The following is a 16,866-nucleotide window of genomic DNA, read 5'->3' as shown; positions in this document are numbered from 1 at the left end:
TCTCCATTTCTATCAACAGACATTTACTATCAACCAACCGACTCCCACAGCTACCTAGGTTACACCTCCTCCCACCGTGCCCCCCTGTAAAAACGCCTCCCATATTCCCAATTCCTTTGCCTCTGCTGCATCTGCTCCCAGGAGGACCAATTCCAATACCAAACAACCCAGATGGCCGCCTTCTTCAAAGACCGCAATTTCCCCTTAGATGTGGTTGACGATGCTCTCCACCGTATCTCCTCCACTTCCCGCTCCTCCGCCCTTGAACTCCGCCCCTCCAATCGCCACCAGGACAGAACCCCACCAACCTCCAGATACATCGTATCATCCTTCGTCATTTCTACCACCTCCAAACAGACCCCACCACAAAGGATATATTTCCGTCCCCTCCCCCAGCAGCGTTCCGGAAAGAACCACTCCCTCCGCGACTCCCTCGTCAGGTCCGCACCCCCCACCAACCCAACCTCCACTCCCGGCACCTTCCCCTGCAACATCAAGAAATGAAAAACTTGCGTCCACACCTCCCCCCTCACTTCCCTCCAAGGGCCCAAGGGATCCTTCCATATCCATCACAAATTGACCTGCACCTCCACACACATCATTCACAGCATCCGCTGCTCCCAATGTGGCCTCCTCTACATTGGGGACACAGGCCGCCTACTTGCGGAACGTTTCAGCGAACACCTCTGGGACAGCCGCACCAACCAACCCAACCGCCCCGTGGCTGAACACTTTAACTCCCCCTCCCACTCCACCAAGGACATGCAGGTCCTTGGCCTCCTGCATCACCAGACCATGGCAACACGACGCCTGGAGTGCCTCATCTTCTGCCTAGGAACCCTCCAACTACAAGGGATGAATGCAGATTTCTCCAGCTTCATTTCCCCTCCCCCCACCTTATCTCAGTCCCAACCCTCCAATTCAGCACCGCCTCCTTGACCTGCAATCTTCTTCCCGACCTCTCCGCCCCCAACCCCTCTCCGGCCTATCACCCTCACCTGAACCTCCTTCCACCTATTGCATTCCCAACACCCCTCCCCCAAGTCCCTCCTCCCTACCTTTTATCTTAGCCTGCTTGGCACACCCTCCTCATTCATGAAGAAGGGCTTATGCCTGAAACATCGATTCTCCTGCTCCTTGGATGCTGCCTGACCTGCTGCGCTTTTCCAGCAACACATTATTGAGAGAGAGAGAGAGAAGTTGAACATGTGGTTCCAAAGATGGAGTAGGAGGGTAGATTCCTGGATAATTGGGGGTCTTTTTGGGATAGGTTGGACATCTACAAACAAGACGGTTTTCATCTGAACCAGAGGGGTACCAATATCCTGGAAGGATATTTGTTCATTCTCTTCGGGCAGGTTTAAGATTAATTCAGCAAAGGGATGGGAACCAAAGTTGTAGTTTGAGTAGATGGGAGGATGAGAGTAATGAAGTCATAACTAAGATTGCAGAAGGCACCAGCAAGCAACGAGTTGATTTGAAACATGTCTACTTCAACACCAGAACCATCCGGAATAAGGTGGGCAGCAGGGACAGGAATGGTTACTGCAGGTCTGGGATTTAGATGTTTCAGTAAGAACAGAGAAGATGGTAAAAGAGGGTTGGTGTGGCATTGTTAGGCAAGGACAGTAATACACTTGCAGAAAGGACATTTGAGGACTCCTCTACTGAGGTAGTATAGGCTGAGATTAAAAACAGGAAAGGTTACCCTGTTGGGAGTTTTCTATCGGCCTCTGAATAGTTCCAGAGATGTAGAGATAGGATAGCAAAGATGATCCTCAATAGGAGAAACGGAGACAGGGTAGTTGTTATGGGGGACTTTGACTTTCCAAATATTGACTGGGAATATTATAGGTCAAGTACTTTAGATGGGTCAGTTTTTGTCTAATGTGTATAGGAAGGTTTCCTGACAGTATGTAGATAGGTCAACCAGGGACGAGGCCATGTTACATTCGGTACTGAGAATGAACCTGGCCAGGTGTTCGATTTGGAGGTAGGTGAGCACTTGATAGTGACCGCAATTCAGTTATGTTTAATGATGGAAAGGGTTGGATATATACCGCAGGGCAAGAGAATTACAGCTGGGGGAAAAGGCAATTACGATGCGATTAGGCAAGATTTAGGATGTGAATGATGGGGAAGGAAACTGTAGAAGATAAGCACCATATTTCAATTGTGCCTATCAAGGACCCACAGTTAGCTGGTCCTTGATAAGTACATTCCTGTCAGGCAGGGAAGAGGTTGTCGAGCACAGGAGCCGTGGTTTACTAAGGAAGTTCAATCTCTTGTCAAGAGGAAGGAGAAAGCTTATGTTGTTAGGATGAGATGTGAAGGCTCAGTTAGGGCACTTGAGAGTTACAAGTTAGCTCTCTCTTTAGGTCTTCCCTGGCTAAGATAGCCAGGAGGGGACTTGAGAAGTGGATAGGATCAAGAAAAACCCTAAGGCTTTCTACAGCTATATCAGGAATAAATGACTAGAATAAGATTAGGGGCAATCAAGCATAGTAGTGGGAAGTTGTGCATGGAGTCAGAAGAAATGGGGAAGCGCTAAATGAATGCCTTTTGTCAGTATTCACACTAGAAAAAGACAATGTGGTCAAGAAGAATACTGAGATACAGGCTACTAGACTAGATTGAGGTGCATAAGGAGGAGTTGTCTATTTTTACACTTTCCAGAATTGTTAAGGCCCCTAGTCCAGATGGGATTTATTTCTCTAGGAAGCCAGGGAGGAGATTGCCGAGCCTTTGGCTTTGATCTTTATTGTCATTGTCTACAGGAATAGTGCCAGAAGACCGGAGGATAGCAAATGTTCGCTTGTTCAAGGAGGGAAGTAGACAACCCTGGTAATTATAGACCCGTGAGCCTTACTCCGGTTGTGGGCAAAGTGTTGGAAAGGGTTATGAGAGATAGGATTTATAATCATCTAGAAAGAAAAAAGTTGATTAGGAATAGTCAACACTGTTTTGTGACGAGTAGGTCGTGCCTCACAAACCTTAGAGTTCTTTGAGAAGGTGACCAAACTGGTGGATGAGGGTAAAGCAGTTGCTATGGTCTATGTGGATTTCAGTAAGGTGTTTGATAAGGCTCCCCACACTAGGCTATTGCACAAAATACAGAGGCATGGGCTTGAGGGTGATTTAATGGTTTGCATTAGAGATTGGCTAGCTGAAAGAAGACAGACTGGTGGTTGATGGGAAATGTTGATCATGGAATTCAGTTATTACATTGTTGTATGTAATTTATATAAATGACCTGGATGAAGGCATAGAAGGGTGGGTGAGTAAATTTGCGGATGACACGAAGGTCGGTAGAGTTGTGGATAGAGACGAAGAATGTTGTAGGTTACAGAGAGACATAGATAAGCTGCAGAGCTGGGCTGAGAGGTGGCAAATGGACTTTAATGTGGAAAAGTCAGGTGATTCACTTTGGAAGGAGTAATAGGAGTGCAGAGTATTGGGCTAATGGGAAGATTCTTGGTGGTGTAGATGAGCAGAGAGATCTCAGTGTCGAAGTACATTGATCATTGAAAGTTGCTGCCCAGGTTGATAGGGTTGTTCAGAAGGCATACAGTGTGTTAACCTTTATTGATAGGAAGATTGTGTTTCGGAACCATGAGATCATATTGCAGCCACATTTGGAGTACTGCTAAAGTTCTGGTCACCGCATTATAGGAAGGACATGGAAACTTTGGAAAGGATTTAGAGGAGATTTACTCAGATGTTGCCTGGTACAGAGGGAAGGTCTTACAAGGAAAGGCTGAGGAACTTGAGGTTATTTTCATTAGAGAGAAAAAGGATGAGAGGTGACTCAATTGAGACATGCAAGATAATCAGAGCATTAGATCGGGTGGACAATCAGAGCCTTTTTCCTCAGATAGTGATGGCTAGCATGAGGGGACACAGCTTTAAATTGAGGGGTGATAGATATAGGACAGATGTCAAAGGTAGTTTCTTTACTTGTTAGTAGAGGCATGGATGCACTGCCTGAAACAATAGTAGACTCGCCAACTTTATGGACATTTAAATGGTCATTGGATTGACATATGGACAAGAATGGAATAGTGTTGTTAGATGGGCTTGATTGGTTCCACAGGTCGGTGCAACATTGAAGGCTGAAGGGCCTGTACTGCGCTGTAATGTTCTAATTGGGAAAACTATTGTTAATTGCATTGTGAAGTTGAAAATCATAGCCTGTACTATGGTGAATTCTGGGTAACTGACATTCCATTTACAGAACTAGTTATATAGTTATTATCATGGTCACAGTCATTTCCCTGAATTGCCTATTAGTTCAAAGTTGAAGTGAATGAGATTTTTAAAACAAACTAAAGAAATACTCAAAAGGGAGGTAATCAGCAAGGTTCAGGAAACAAGCAGGAGAGTGCTTTCAGAATACTTGTACAAGCATGATAGCCTGTGTTGTATCAATATGATTGAAACTACTGCCAACACATTGCTCCACTTTACCCTTGGATGATAAGACTAAACTATATTTAGGTATAAAGCTATTATGAGTTTAAAAATACATTCAAAGAATAAGTAACTTACCCCTTTTCAGATTGTTTCTCTGGTGGGGAAAAAGAAGAAAACAGTATTTAACAGGACTGATCATAGTCAATACAGTAAGCATTTGATTACAAGTAAATTGAACGTAAATCTGATATGCATATTCATATTATCTTTAACCTTGCACTATTTTAGAACGGTGTACACAGAGGTGGCCTTTCTAGATGGACAATCACTGACTACTGAGGCATGCTTGTCTGCATTCAAGATGCTTTAATACTGTAACACCATGCAAGAAACATAACATTTGTAAGAATATGGCATTAATCTTATGACCTCTAATTAGCCTGATGCTGGTTACAGAAGATTCCAACATATAGCTAGTTAGACCTATAATCTAATTGCATGTATCTATTTTTCACTAGCTCTTCACATTAGATTAAGTATCACATTATATCAATAAGAATCCTTCAAAATGACTGCTGGAACGAGACGCTTTCTCAAAAGATGGCTACTTTAATTCTTAAAAGAGGCGACGCTTGCTTACTTACTTGTGAAGTATCCTCGTTTATATGCAAGCCTGATGACGATGGTTATAAATAGTAAAACAAGAACTACAACAAGAACACCACCAATTATCGCAGCAACATTAATGTCATCTGGAGAATGACAAGAATATCACATTATTCATTCAGCAAATAATCACTAATTATAAACAGTGACACGTAATACTACAAGATATTTTTACAGGACTTTTATCAAAATATAAAGGCACATTACAGAACCCTAATGGCAAACTAGAAGTAGAAGAGAAATCAAATCCTCAATGCTTTTTGCAACAGCTTTCAACTTATTTATTGTGAAAAATCATTACAATTCATAGCATGTCTACTTAATATTTACCTTGAGACTCACGAAATGTCTGCACTTAGGTTTCTTTGTAATGCAGCTGTTTGTTTACATTTGCAAATTACAGAGGAAACTAAAAAGCAGTGTTGCCCAATTTCAAACCACTATTAGTTACTATGCCTGGGTCTTTAACATTAGGGATACCAATCAGTACCATGACAAGGATTAGGGTGATTTCACCTTTTGCAGAAACAGATATTATCCTCGATGTATTTTGAAACAAAATGTTGTGACCTGTCCAATTTTAACAGAATAGATAGCACAAGTCAATATTTTTGCACTCCAACCAGAGCTAGTTCACAGTTTACTCATTGACAAATCCAAACTAATTAATTTACAAGTGCTATGAAGATGTGGGTGTACTGTACATTTAAGAGAGTTAGAAGCTAGCACCACATATTCTGAATATGATACAATGTAACATGTGATCCAGCACCTAGGGTAGCTGGTTGCCTGGAGACAAAAGCATTTGAAGTAGGTCAATCAGTTTAAATTATACCCCCCCAAAAAAACTGCAATCAGGTTTGAATTTAGTATATTAAAAGTGAATGACACAATCCAATGCTTGGGGGTGGGGGCTATATAAGACTGGGGAAAACTGAATAGTTGAGAGGAGAACTGCCAAAAGAGCAACAGATGGAAGCCGCTAGTAAGAACTCTCTGAGAAAGGTACCTGCCCAGACAGAAGGAGTTTGCACTGAGAAAAAAATATCAACACCGACCTGGAGAGCAAATCTACAGAAGAAGATATAACAGCTGGCTGGTTAAGAAATCTGAAGTTTTTCGTAAATCTTACTTGGGGGTTTTATCAGACTAGTGTTAGAGAATGGAAAGTGGTTAAAAGAAGGAGGTGTAAATAGCTGTTAATTAATTATTCTCTGTTATACTTTAAGAAATAAGGTTGTTAATTCTTACTTTAAATAGTTCTTGGCCTCTAGAGTTTTCAGATTATTGCACAGGATAAGTCTTTTCTGTGCTGCTGCTTTAAATTAAGCAGGAGGGTTTACCCCATGTTGTAACACAAGTCGACCTTCAACGTTATTTGAATAATTTTATGCACTGTTATTTGATGCCATCTTTATAACACCATGGGATCACTGATGTCTACTTACGATAACAGACAAAATCTCATCTCAACGCAACTTGAAAGAGATCACCCCAACAGCTTAGCACTCAAAACGTCAGCCTGGATGTTGAGCACACTAAAGAATTTGAGCACAAGTCCCCAGCCTGACTGTGACTACTGAAACAAGGTTGATATCCAAATTGCAAAGAAATTACTGCAAAATTGTAAAAGTAAAAAAAAAGTATTTCTAATTGTCTCAAAACACTGAACAATGGAAAAAGTTAGAGTTAATGAGAATTCCAAAAGAAAGTACAACATACAAACTTCCATGTGCTGAGGTTCACACTTCGCATTTCCAACAACATTTTCCGCAACACAATGGTATTCTCCAATGTCCAGTTTTGAGATGACACTGAAGTGCTAGCAAAGCAAAATCACACATTTGTCAATTTATTTTTCACTTATCAATCAAAGCAAACTTTTTTTATAAAAAAAAAGCTAGTGGTCCACACCTTGTACTTCGATGGTGCCTTTAATGTAACAAAGCATTCAAAGTACTTCACAACAGCATTAAAATGAAGCATGCCACTCAGCCACATCAGGAGAATTAGGTCAGATGATTAAAAGCTTGTGAATGATGTACTTTTCCAAATGCATTTTTTAAAAAGTGGTTAAATGTAGCCACAATGTTCCACAACTTGGGACAAAAGCAACTGAAGGTAAAGGAGTGATTAAATTTGGGAACGTGCTTCAGCCCAGAATTAGAGGTGTGCAGCTATGTTGAAAAGTTGAGAGAGATTACCGAGATGGAGACAAGAAAGGCTTGGGAGGGATTCAAAGTCATGGATGAAAGTTATAATATCAAGATGTTGATACTGACGCTCAACTAGGAACCAATTTAGGTCAGCAAGCACAATGGGAATAGGACTCGCTCTGAGTTAGAATAAATGCAGAGTTTTGATCTACTTTACATTTATTGAGTGTAGATGTATTAGACCTGCTAGGCATGCATTGAAACAGTTGAATGTAGAGGTAATGAAAACCTAGATGTGGGTTTCAGCAGCAGATAAGCTCAGGTGAGGTGACGTTAGGATGGTGGAAATAGGTTTTCCATCTTTCTCCCCCTCTCTCCAATGAACAAACAAGTCTGACATATTTCAAATCTGACAGATGATAATGTTATGTCCATTACAGGGTTAGTAATGCAGCTATATTAAAAAAGATGAATAATTACCAGAGTTCCTGCAGCGGAGTCTATTTTGTAAGAAGAATTACGAAACTTTAAATTTGATTTTGGGTCATCTGGAACTGGGTCACCATTTCTGTACCAAATATATTTGGATGGTGGATAGCCTTCATTTTCATTACATGTCAAAACTGCAGTCTTCCCCACTGGCACGGATTTAGGTACAGTACATTGTGGTGTAATTGGTCTCACTGTGGGCAAACAGGTTAGGTGAGTTTATACTTCATGCAGAACATGTACTCGGTTAAATTTCAACACAAAATTCATATATTTAAAACTTTGCACATGTTCAGTAGTATCTAATTTATGTAATCTATAGTGTACCTTACCTCAAGCACTATTTCAATGTAATGTGCATCCATCTGCAATGTAAGTTGGTAAATGGCATAAAGCCTGTTTGACACTTAAGATCAGGAATCACAACAGCAGCAACAATATACTTACTCAGATACTAAACGTGTTTAGCTTCAGTAGCATTACAGGAACAAAATGTTTCCCTTCTAACTTACTCATCTGTTATCTGTTCAGTTACATCAATGTTTTGCATTTACATGAAGAATAAATCCAACAATTTACATCAAACAATCTTAGAGTTTTTACATATTGTCAATACAAGAATTTGCAATATCTAGATGTACAGTTACAGGTATATTTCTGAGAATATATATGCTGCTCTATAACACCTGCATTTTATGTTATCTGCCATCTTCTACCAATTCTAAACAACAATAAACTACCAAAATAAAGTAGCAGAGGCACTTGGGTGCTTAGTAACATCAGCAATCCAAAGTTTCTAATATTTTATTCCATCATCACATTATTCCTACCTTTCCATAAATCAAGTGTTTGCAAAGAGATTTTTTAAAAAATCATAGCTGGTCATTTCTCAATCTCACTGAATCTTCTTGTGAGCCCCGAGAATTCAGTTAAAGAGATGGAAACAGCCCTGAACTGGAATAGCAAGAGTTCTAGCCCTTCAAGATGCAGAGTTGCTTTGATATAGTTTGGGAATAACAATCGAACAAACTCTACAGAACCATAGAAATGAATCAGCACAGAAGGGGGCCATTTAGCCCATCTTGCCAACCCAAAAGACACACACACGCACTTTCTGATCCCATCTTCCTGCACACAGCCCATAGCGCTGATTCTCAACAGTGTGGAAACAGACTCTTTGGCCCAACTAGTCCACACGGACCCTCTGAAGAGGACCCACTTCCCTCCAACTAATGCATCTAACACATGTAGCATGGCCAATTCACCTGACCTGCACATCTTTGGACTGTGGGACGAAACCGGAGCACACTGATGAAACCTACGCAGGCACAGGGAGAATATGCAAATTCCCACAGTCACCCGATGAAATGTTTTTCCTCACATCCCCTCTAACTTTTCTGTTAGATTCAAACTATGATCCTGGGTTTTTTAAACTCTCTGCCAAAGGAAATAGAAGAGACAGGAGAAACCAACTTTATTCCTAACAATTTTGTATACCTCAATCATCATTCCTTGAGGAGCATGGCATTCCAACCGAACCTCTACCAACAAACACATTGGTGGTAAATGAGATCCAAGTCATTGAGAAAAAGAACAGGAAATGACATCACAATAGGAAATGACGTCACCACATAAAATGACATTGCCAACCCAAGGAAACCCAAACATATAAACAGAAAGTGGGCTACACCAACCAGTGCTTCATTTGGAGGCTCACTGAAGATGTTACCTAGACGAAACGTCTGAAAATAAACCTTCCAGGTCAGCAAGCAAACCTATATCCAATGCTGGACAGGTTTGTCCTATTGAGGCAAGGAAGGGATGGTAGGTTGAAAGAACCTTGGGTGGCAAGGGATGTGAAACATCGAGTCAAGAGGAAGAAGAAAGTTTATTTGAGGTTGAGGAGTCAAGGATCAGAAAGGGCTTGAGGGTTACAAGGAACTGAAGAATGGACTTAGGAGAGCTAGTAGGGGGCATGAAGAAGCTTTAGCGGGTATGATTAAGGAAAACCCTAACGCATTCTACACTTATGAGAGGAACAAGAGGATGGGCAGAGCGAGGGTAAGGCCGACCAGGGCTAGTGGAGAGAACGTGCACCTGGAGTCGGAGGAAGTAGGGGAGGTCCTTAATGAATACTTTACTTCAATATTCACTAGCGAGGGATCTTGACGTTTCTGAGGGCAGCATGAAACAGACTGATGTGCTAGAAGAAGTTGATGTTAGGAAGGAGGATGGACTGAAAATTTGAAAAACATTAGGACAAATAAATCCCCTGGGCCAGACGGGATATTCCCATGGTTACTACAGGAAGTGAGGGAAGAGATTGCTGAGCCTTTGCCGATGATCTTTGTGTCCTCACTGTCCACTGGAGTAGTGCCAGATAATTGGAGGGTGGCAAAAGTTATTCCCTTGTTCAAGAAAGGGAATAGGGTTAATCCTGAGAATTACAGGCTGGCACAACATAGAGGACTGAAGGGCCTGTACTGTTCTATGTAAATATGACTGTTCACTTAATCTATATTAACATGGCAAACTGAAGGAATGGGTTAGAATTCAAATCCCTCAAGGCAAAACAAAGGGCTATCTGGTTAAAACGGGCTAGGGAGAAATAATAAGGATTTATAAAATAATTGAAAATATGAAGTGGAAATGAATGAGTCATTTAATCATTCATTTAGACACCAACTGACTGGTTTCCACAATCGTTAATATTTTGGTGTTGTCACAGATGTTGTAGGAGCGCGCGAGCGAGAGACAGCAATCTAGTTTCAGCCACTTGACTGCTGGGTGAACACTTCTGAGGGTCATCAACTCCAGTTTAGGTAGGCAAGGCCACCATGATACATTAAGTAGTTAATGATGCCCATTACATTTTGATAGTCCCTTTAGTCCACTATGAAACATGGAGGGAGGCAATCTTGAAATTCCAGAGTCTTCAGTATTAGTCTATCCTTGGACAATGAGATGCCGGAATTCCATAGATGGCTATGCCCTTACATGCATAGTTACTATCAAGTCTCCCGTGAATGTCTGCTTGTATTCCACATGCAACAACATCAAATGATTTGTGCCAGCCATCTTAAAACTTGAACATACAAGTTATTAAAAGTATGACTCAAGTTCATTATATGACATCCTCATGCTGGATATGACAGTGACATTATCCTTAAAGGAACCAGTCCTAATTTTATTATTCCTTTTTCTTCCAAAGGGAAAAACAGTGATAACCCCTCAAAAATAGTTCATGAGATGAGAGATAATTTAGGCTAAGAATGTTTACTTAAATGTGGCTTTTGCTCTTAAAAATTAGATTTATATCAACAGTTCAAAATGCAAGCCATCTGGATAAATTATAATTTCTTTAAAACACGGGCATAAAAACACGTCAGTCTATAAACTATAATTAATGGTTCTTTAAAGATACTTTTGAGTTGAGATGATAATCCGAAATTCACTCATGGACACAAATCAATGGAAATACCAGAAACAACCTAATCATATACCTCCATTCAGGTAAAAACTGAAAATTGATACCTCGTACTGTTAGGTTAACAGAAACGTCACCCAAATATCCCTCTTCTTTACGTACTACTTCACAGCGATACACTGCAGCATCTTTCCGAGTCACATTGTTTATGTGTATAGACCAGCCCTGGACCTCTGCACGACCAACCAAATCTCCTGAAAACAGATATTTTAAAGATAAAACAACTCCTCTTCGTACAAAACCCTTCAACAGAACTAAACAATTCCACAGCACTTCACAGCTTCGTAATTTTCAAGCCAAATGAGGACTTGTCAGGTGGGGTAAGAAGATGATTAGCCAAAGGGAGAAGTTCTAACAAGAAGAAAGGAAGAAATGTTTAGGGAGGAAATCTCTCAATGTTCTGGTCAACATAGTTGAAGGCATTGACATCAAAGGTAAAGGAGTGCAAGAGGAACAGGAGGTCAGAGTTAAAGTCAGAGTGTACAGACGACTGCAGATGAAAGACAGAGATCGAATAGGTGGCAGCCAGTGAGAGGAAAGGCTATGAACGAATCTGAATATGACCTGATATTAATGAAAGAGCAAGCTGGACATGTACTGTAATGTCTGATGACATCCACACCCATAAATGCTGTTGATGTGTTTGGTAGAAAGGATATGCAATACAATGTGAACAAGAGGAAAGCCAAAATTGCAAATAATCTGAATTAACTTGATACAGTCCTCATCTACAAAAAAAACTAATGGCAAGAGTGCAGTTTGTAGAAAATGATCAAAATTATACGGTCAACTTAATAACCATATGCTTCACCCCACACAAGATATTATCAGCAGAAAACAGCTGAGATCTTCGGTCTCCAGAAAGCAGAGAAGACTGGATGTACTCCGAAAGATTTGTATCAGGATCTCCGATAATCATTCCCCACAGAGTTTAAACTTCCAATAGACAAACACTCTGCTCAAAAACCTCCAACTCTGAGTTAGAGACAGAATTCTGACTTACTTACCTTAAGAGATAGCCAAGGAAATTTAGAGCAATTAAAAGCTGCTCTAATTTCTGGTTAAGTACATTAATGACCTACTCCAATCTCTCACTGTCACACTATCACTCACTGAACACTATCACGTCACTCACTCACCAACCTATCTAATAGTCTCACCATCCTATTCACCTGTTACATGACAACCTCATTCATTTATCTTGCACATCTAATCTTTCCTTAGTTGCTTGTCAAAGTTGATTTGGGACTTTGAAACATTTTACGTACTAGAACACAGCAGCAAGTGTCATAGAAAGTAAATATAGCTTTTGTGAAGCTTCATGCCAACACCACTTGTGAGATTTGCCAGACTGTGTTGTCAGTTGGGATATATCGTGCATAAGATGTCAGGTTCAAAAAAATGTGTAAAGGTAGAAAGGTAACTTTTTACCTGATTTGGGTTAGAGATAGGGATACTGACTCATATCAGACAATTTAGATTGATGAAATAATAAAGTCTATCCTGGAATCAGTGACAAGTCAGAAGACTGACTACGTGCTGCCTAAGTTTTAAAATTACCCTGTATTTGAACCCCTTATGGATAAAGGAGGAAAGCACCTCCCCCTCTCATCTCTCCACCCAGTCAACCAAGCACTTCTTGAGCCTTCCAAACCTGCAGCACTTTTTCAAACTTTATAAAAGCCCCATCATCCCAACAACTTTCAAAAGAAAACCTTTATCTTTTCTCTGACCCAAAGCCAAGGAATTGCTGTAGGTCCTCCATTTCAAGCTCTGTTAGGTTCCATTCCTAATCAGGTAGTGGAGCTTCGTACTTAATCAAACTGATTTGATTTGTGTGCAGGACTATATCATATCCATGCTTCTCTGTCTTCCAGAGTTTAAAATATTAGTGTCAAACCGAGAAATCATTATGTTTCTTTACCCCAATCATTTCTGTACATGAAAAGGTAATCCCAAAGATACTTGGGACACAAATGGTATTTACATTTCACAAATTTTTAAATATTCAACATCCTCCTATTCCTCATTTCTCATTCCAAACCATCACACAACTTATGCAGCTGCAATCTATTAGAAATATTATGAATATTAAGTTAATGCAGCAAAGTGGCACTTCATCCAATGCTATTTGAAATTTTGGATAACATATTCCTCTCCCCTTCATCTGAGGTGGTGATGGAAAAACAAATTCAAAAAGCTATTTTTTTCCGTGTTCATATTGATTATACTCAATATATTAATATCAAATCCTCAAATTTTATCCTGTACTTTAACACCTAAACAAAAATAAACTGCCTCAACCCTTCCCTGAATAGGGCTGAACATTTGCCAGCATCTAGTTCTTTTCAACATTTGCCATCTACAGTTCACAATTTTAGTTTTCACATACATACTCTAACTGTATTATTGCAATATTACTTATTCCTTACAATATATTCACAAGGCAAAAATAGCAATTACAGTAATGCCAAATCCCTTCCAACACCAAGATGCAAATTGTTCTCATGGTTACCTTTAGCTTCTCATCTCGTCTGATCTAATCAGAAGAACCAGAATTAGGTCCTTTGAGCCTGCTCTGCCATTCAATAAGATCATGGCTGATCTCTGATCTTTTCATGGCCTCAACTCCACTTATCCAACCTCTCACCATAACCCTGAATCCCTTTACTGTTCAAAAAGTTATCTTAGCTTTAAAAACAATGAGGTAGCCTCAACTACTTCACTAGGCATGAAATTCCAGAGATTCCCAACCCTTTGGGTTAAGTAGTCACTCAATCCATTCCTAAATCTGCTCCCACTAATTTTGAGGCTATGACGCCTTGTTCTAGTTTCACATGCCAGTGGAAACAACCTCCCTGCTTCTATTACCTTCACAATTTTATATGTTTTCTTTAAAGATTGTCCCCCATTCTAAATTACAATGGATGTAATTCCAGTCTACTCTGTCTCCTCATAAGCCTCTCAACCTAGTGAATCTTCTCTGTACCCCCTCCAGTACCAGTGGTTTCAACTAAGATGACTAAAACTGTACACAGTACTCCAGGTGTGACCTCACCTGCACCCTATACAGTTGCAAAGTTACCTACCTGCTTTTAAAGTCAGTCCCTCTAGTAATGAAGGACAAAATTCTACTTGCCTTCTTAATTACCTTTTGCACATGCAAACCAATCTTCTGCAATTCATGCACAAGGACAACCAGATCCCTCTGCACAGCATGCTACAGTTTATCATTCAAATAACAGTCCTTTTACTGTAATTCCTACCAAAATGGATGACTTCACATTTATCAATATTGTACTCCATCTGCCAGACCTTTACCCACTCACTTTAACTGTCTATATCCCTCTGCAAACATTCAGAGTCCTCTGCATACTTTGCTCTTCCACTCATCTTAGTGTCACCCACAAACTTTGATCTACTACATGTGGTCCCCAATTCTAAATCATTTATATAAAAATTGTAAACAATTAGGGTCCCGATACGGATTCTTGAAGCATCCCACTAACCACTGCTGGTTAACGAGAAAAGCACTTATTTATCCCCACTTTTCTTTCTGTAATTTTACCAATCCTCTATCCATGCCCAGATATTACCTGTAACACCGTGCACCTTTATCTTATGCAATAACTTTTTGTGCTGCACCTTGTCGAATGCCTTTTAGAAATCCAGATACATCATATTGTCCACTATACTCCTAATGTCTTCAAAAGACCAATAAATTAGATAAATCTGACCCACCTTTCATGAGCCCATGCTGTGTCTGCCCATTGGCACAATTTCTATCTAGATGCCTTGCTATTTCTTCCTTGACAATAGATTCAAGTATTTTCCCTATTATAGACATTAAGCTAACTGGCCTACAATTCCCCATCTTTTGTCTACCTTCTTTTTTTAAAAGAGTAGCCAGTGTTAATCTACCAGTGAAATTTTAAATGGACAAAATGATGAGATGCAAGGGATGTTAATTGTCCTTCTAATGAATACATGTATTTTAATTGATTCAGATGGCAATTACATTAAAATCAGCCCACACCTCTAAGCCGGTTTTCAAAATAAACTAAATCGGTGCCAGCATTCAATTTCTTCCATTCAACACGAAGCTCGCCACTTGGATTGTAGGTGGTAATGCAGGATAATTCTACGGCTGGAAAAAACAAATCATGTCAAGATTAGAATTTTTTTTTGAAGATTCATTTTAATTACAGGAGATTCATATCATCTCTTGAATGAATGTTTGTTTTCAAAATGAAGAACTCAGCACATGGAAATGGAATAATTTTCACCTTATTCATTTAGCATGGCCTTTAACCACTTCAAATCAAGTAATAACAGTTTCTGAGCTCTAACATGCGAATACTCCATACTGCGCCGATGTCACGTTTCTCCAATTCTAATATAGCACAACTTGAACAATATTTCCTCTAGAGCAGGTGGCCAAACAGCAACAGATATTCAACACAGAAAACATTGGTGGAGATGCAGCAATTAATTTTTACCTTTTAAAATATGTTCCACGTTCCTTTGGTCTGTATTCCCGCCCAATTCAATTTATTCCTCATTCTCTCTTTCTGTATTTAATTTGAAATGGAATTTTCCCATTCTACTTGCCACTTCTTTCTCAATTCTTACAACACTTATTTTACAAAACCTTTAATATAAATTGATAAAGGAGATGCAGTTGCTTGCCTAGTTTACTTAGGCCCTTAACATCCAGTTTCTGTTGCTGATATTACCATGCAAGTTACTGTTTTTTTTTGAGCTTTAAACGTCTTCAGAAAAGTAACAACCAGAATTTTGAGCTAAATAGAGTTTATTAAGCAAGATTTTATAAATAGTTAAGACAAGTAGTGAAGACCACATGGGAAGTCTTTTATCCTGCAAGGTCCAAGATTCTTTAAAAGTTGCAGGTACAGGCCATGCCTTTCTTCTCCTGTATTTGAAGTGATGTAACATTGAACGATGCCTTCAAGGAATCATGCCACAGAAAAAGTGCAAACAATTACTGAATTTGCAACATTTATTCTGAATTCTGAGGACACTTTATTCCTTATTAGGAAATTTTTCAAATTAACTCTTTCCACTGGCTTAAGGTGAGAATCAAGTGTCATTCTACCTCTCCACCTAGAATCACATGGACTAAACTAAATGTTTAACCCTTACGCTATCGGCTCAAGAACTAACATTTTCTTGTGTGTACAACTTTCAGACAGAGAAACTGTTAAAACCATCTATCATAAACCAGTCATCTAACTCCACTAGGAATTCTAAAGCAATTAAAAACAAATATTTTTAGTCAAATATCAGGTTGCCTTTTCAAAATATAACTACTTCTTCTACAGTTTCAGTTAATTGATCAAGTCAATTAACAAATAAATCTACAAAAAAATCCTTGTCTAAAGATGAGCATCATGTTCAGTTCAAGCTGCTAAGTCATCATACTCAGCTAAAGCTAAGTTCAAACATTTATTTCTTGAAAGCTGACAAGCAATTATTTATTTGTATGTCATATAATTAAAAAGACAATTGCTTAACACAGACCTAGACCTACAATGGCAGCAGAACGGGCATGGGCCAAGTCTTGGAGCGACGGCCTGCCTTGCTGTGCTGCTGAGTCCCAGAGAGAGTACAGGCTGGAGCCAGAGTGATAGTAAA

General features: G+C 39.7%; 1 protein-coding gene across 1 annotated transcript in view; it reads right to left on the bottom strand.

The window, feature by feature from the left end:
- Positions 1 to 16,866, bottom strand: part of jam3b (junctional adhesion molecule 3b) — a 78,547-nt gene that overhangs the window by 10,647 nt on the left and 51,034 nt on the right. The window contains exons 3-8 of the mRNA XM_060846738.1: positions 15,248 to 15,358; positions 11,259 to 11,405; positions 7,716 to 7,918; positions 6,802 to 6,901; positions 5,058 to 5,165; positions 4,549 to 4,567 (exon numbers count right to left, since the gene is read on the bottom strand). Of these exons, the coding sequence (XP_060702721.1) occupies positions 4,549 to 4,567; positions 5,058 to 5,165; positions 6,802 to 6,901; positions 7,716 to 7,918; positions 11,259 to 11,405; positions 15,248 to 15,358 (688 nt within the window). The remainder of the gene's footprint in view (positions 1 to 4,548; positions 4,568 to 5,057; positions 5,166 to 6,801; positions 6,902 to 7,715; positions 7,919 to 11,258; positions 11,406 to 15,247; positions 15,359 to 16,866) is intronic.

This window comes from Hemiscyllium ocellatum, chromosome 29, assembly GCF_020745735.1.
Source record: "Hemiscyllium ocellatum isolate sHemOce1 chromosome 29, sHemOce1.pat.X.cur, whole genome shotgun sequence".
NCBI classification, from domain to species: Eukaryota; Metazoa; Chordata; class Chondrichthyes; order Orectolobiformes; family Hemiscylliidae; genus Hemiscyllium; species Hemiscyllium ocellatum.
Note: the sequence above shows the minus strand (reverse complement) of the source record. Positions and strands in the feature narration are given on the sequence as shown.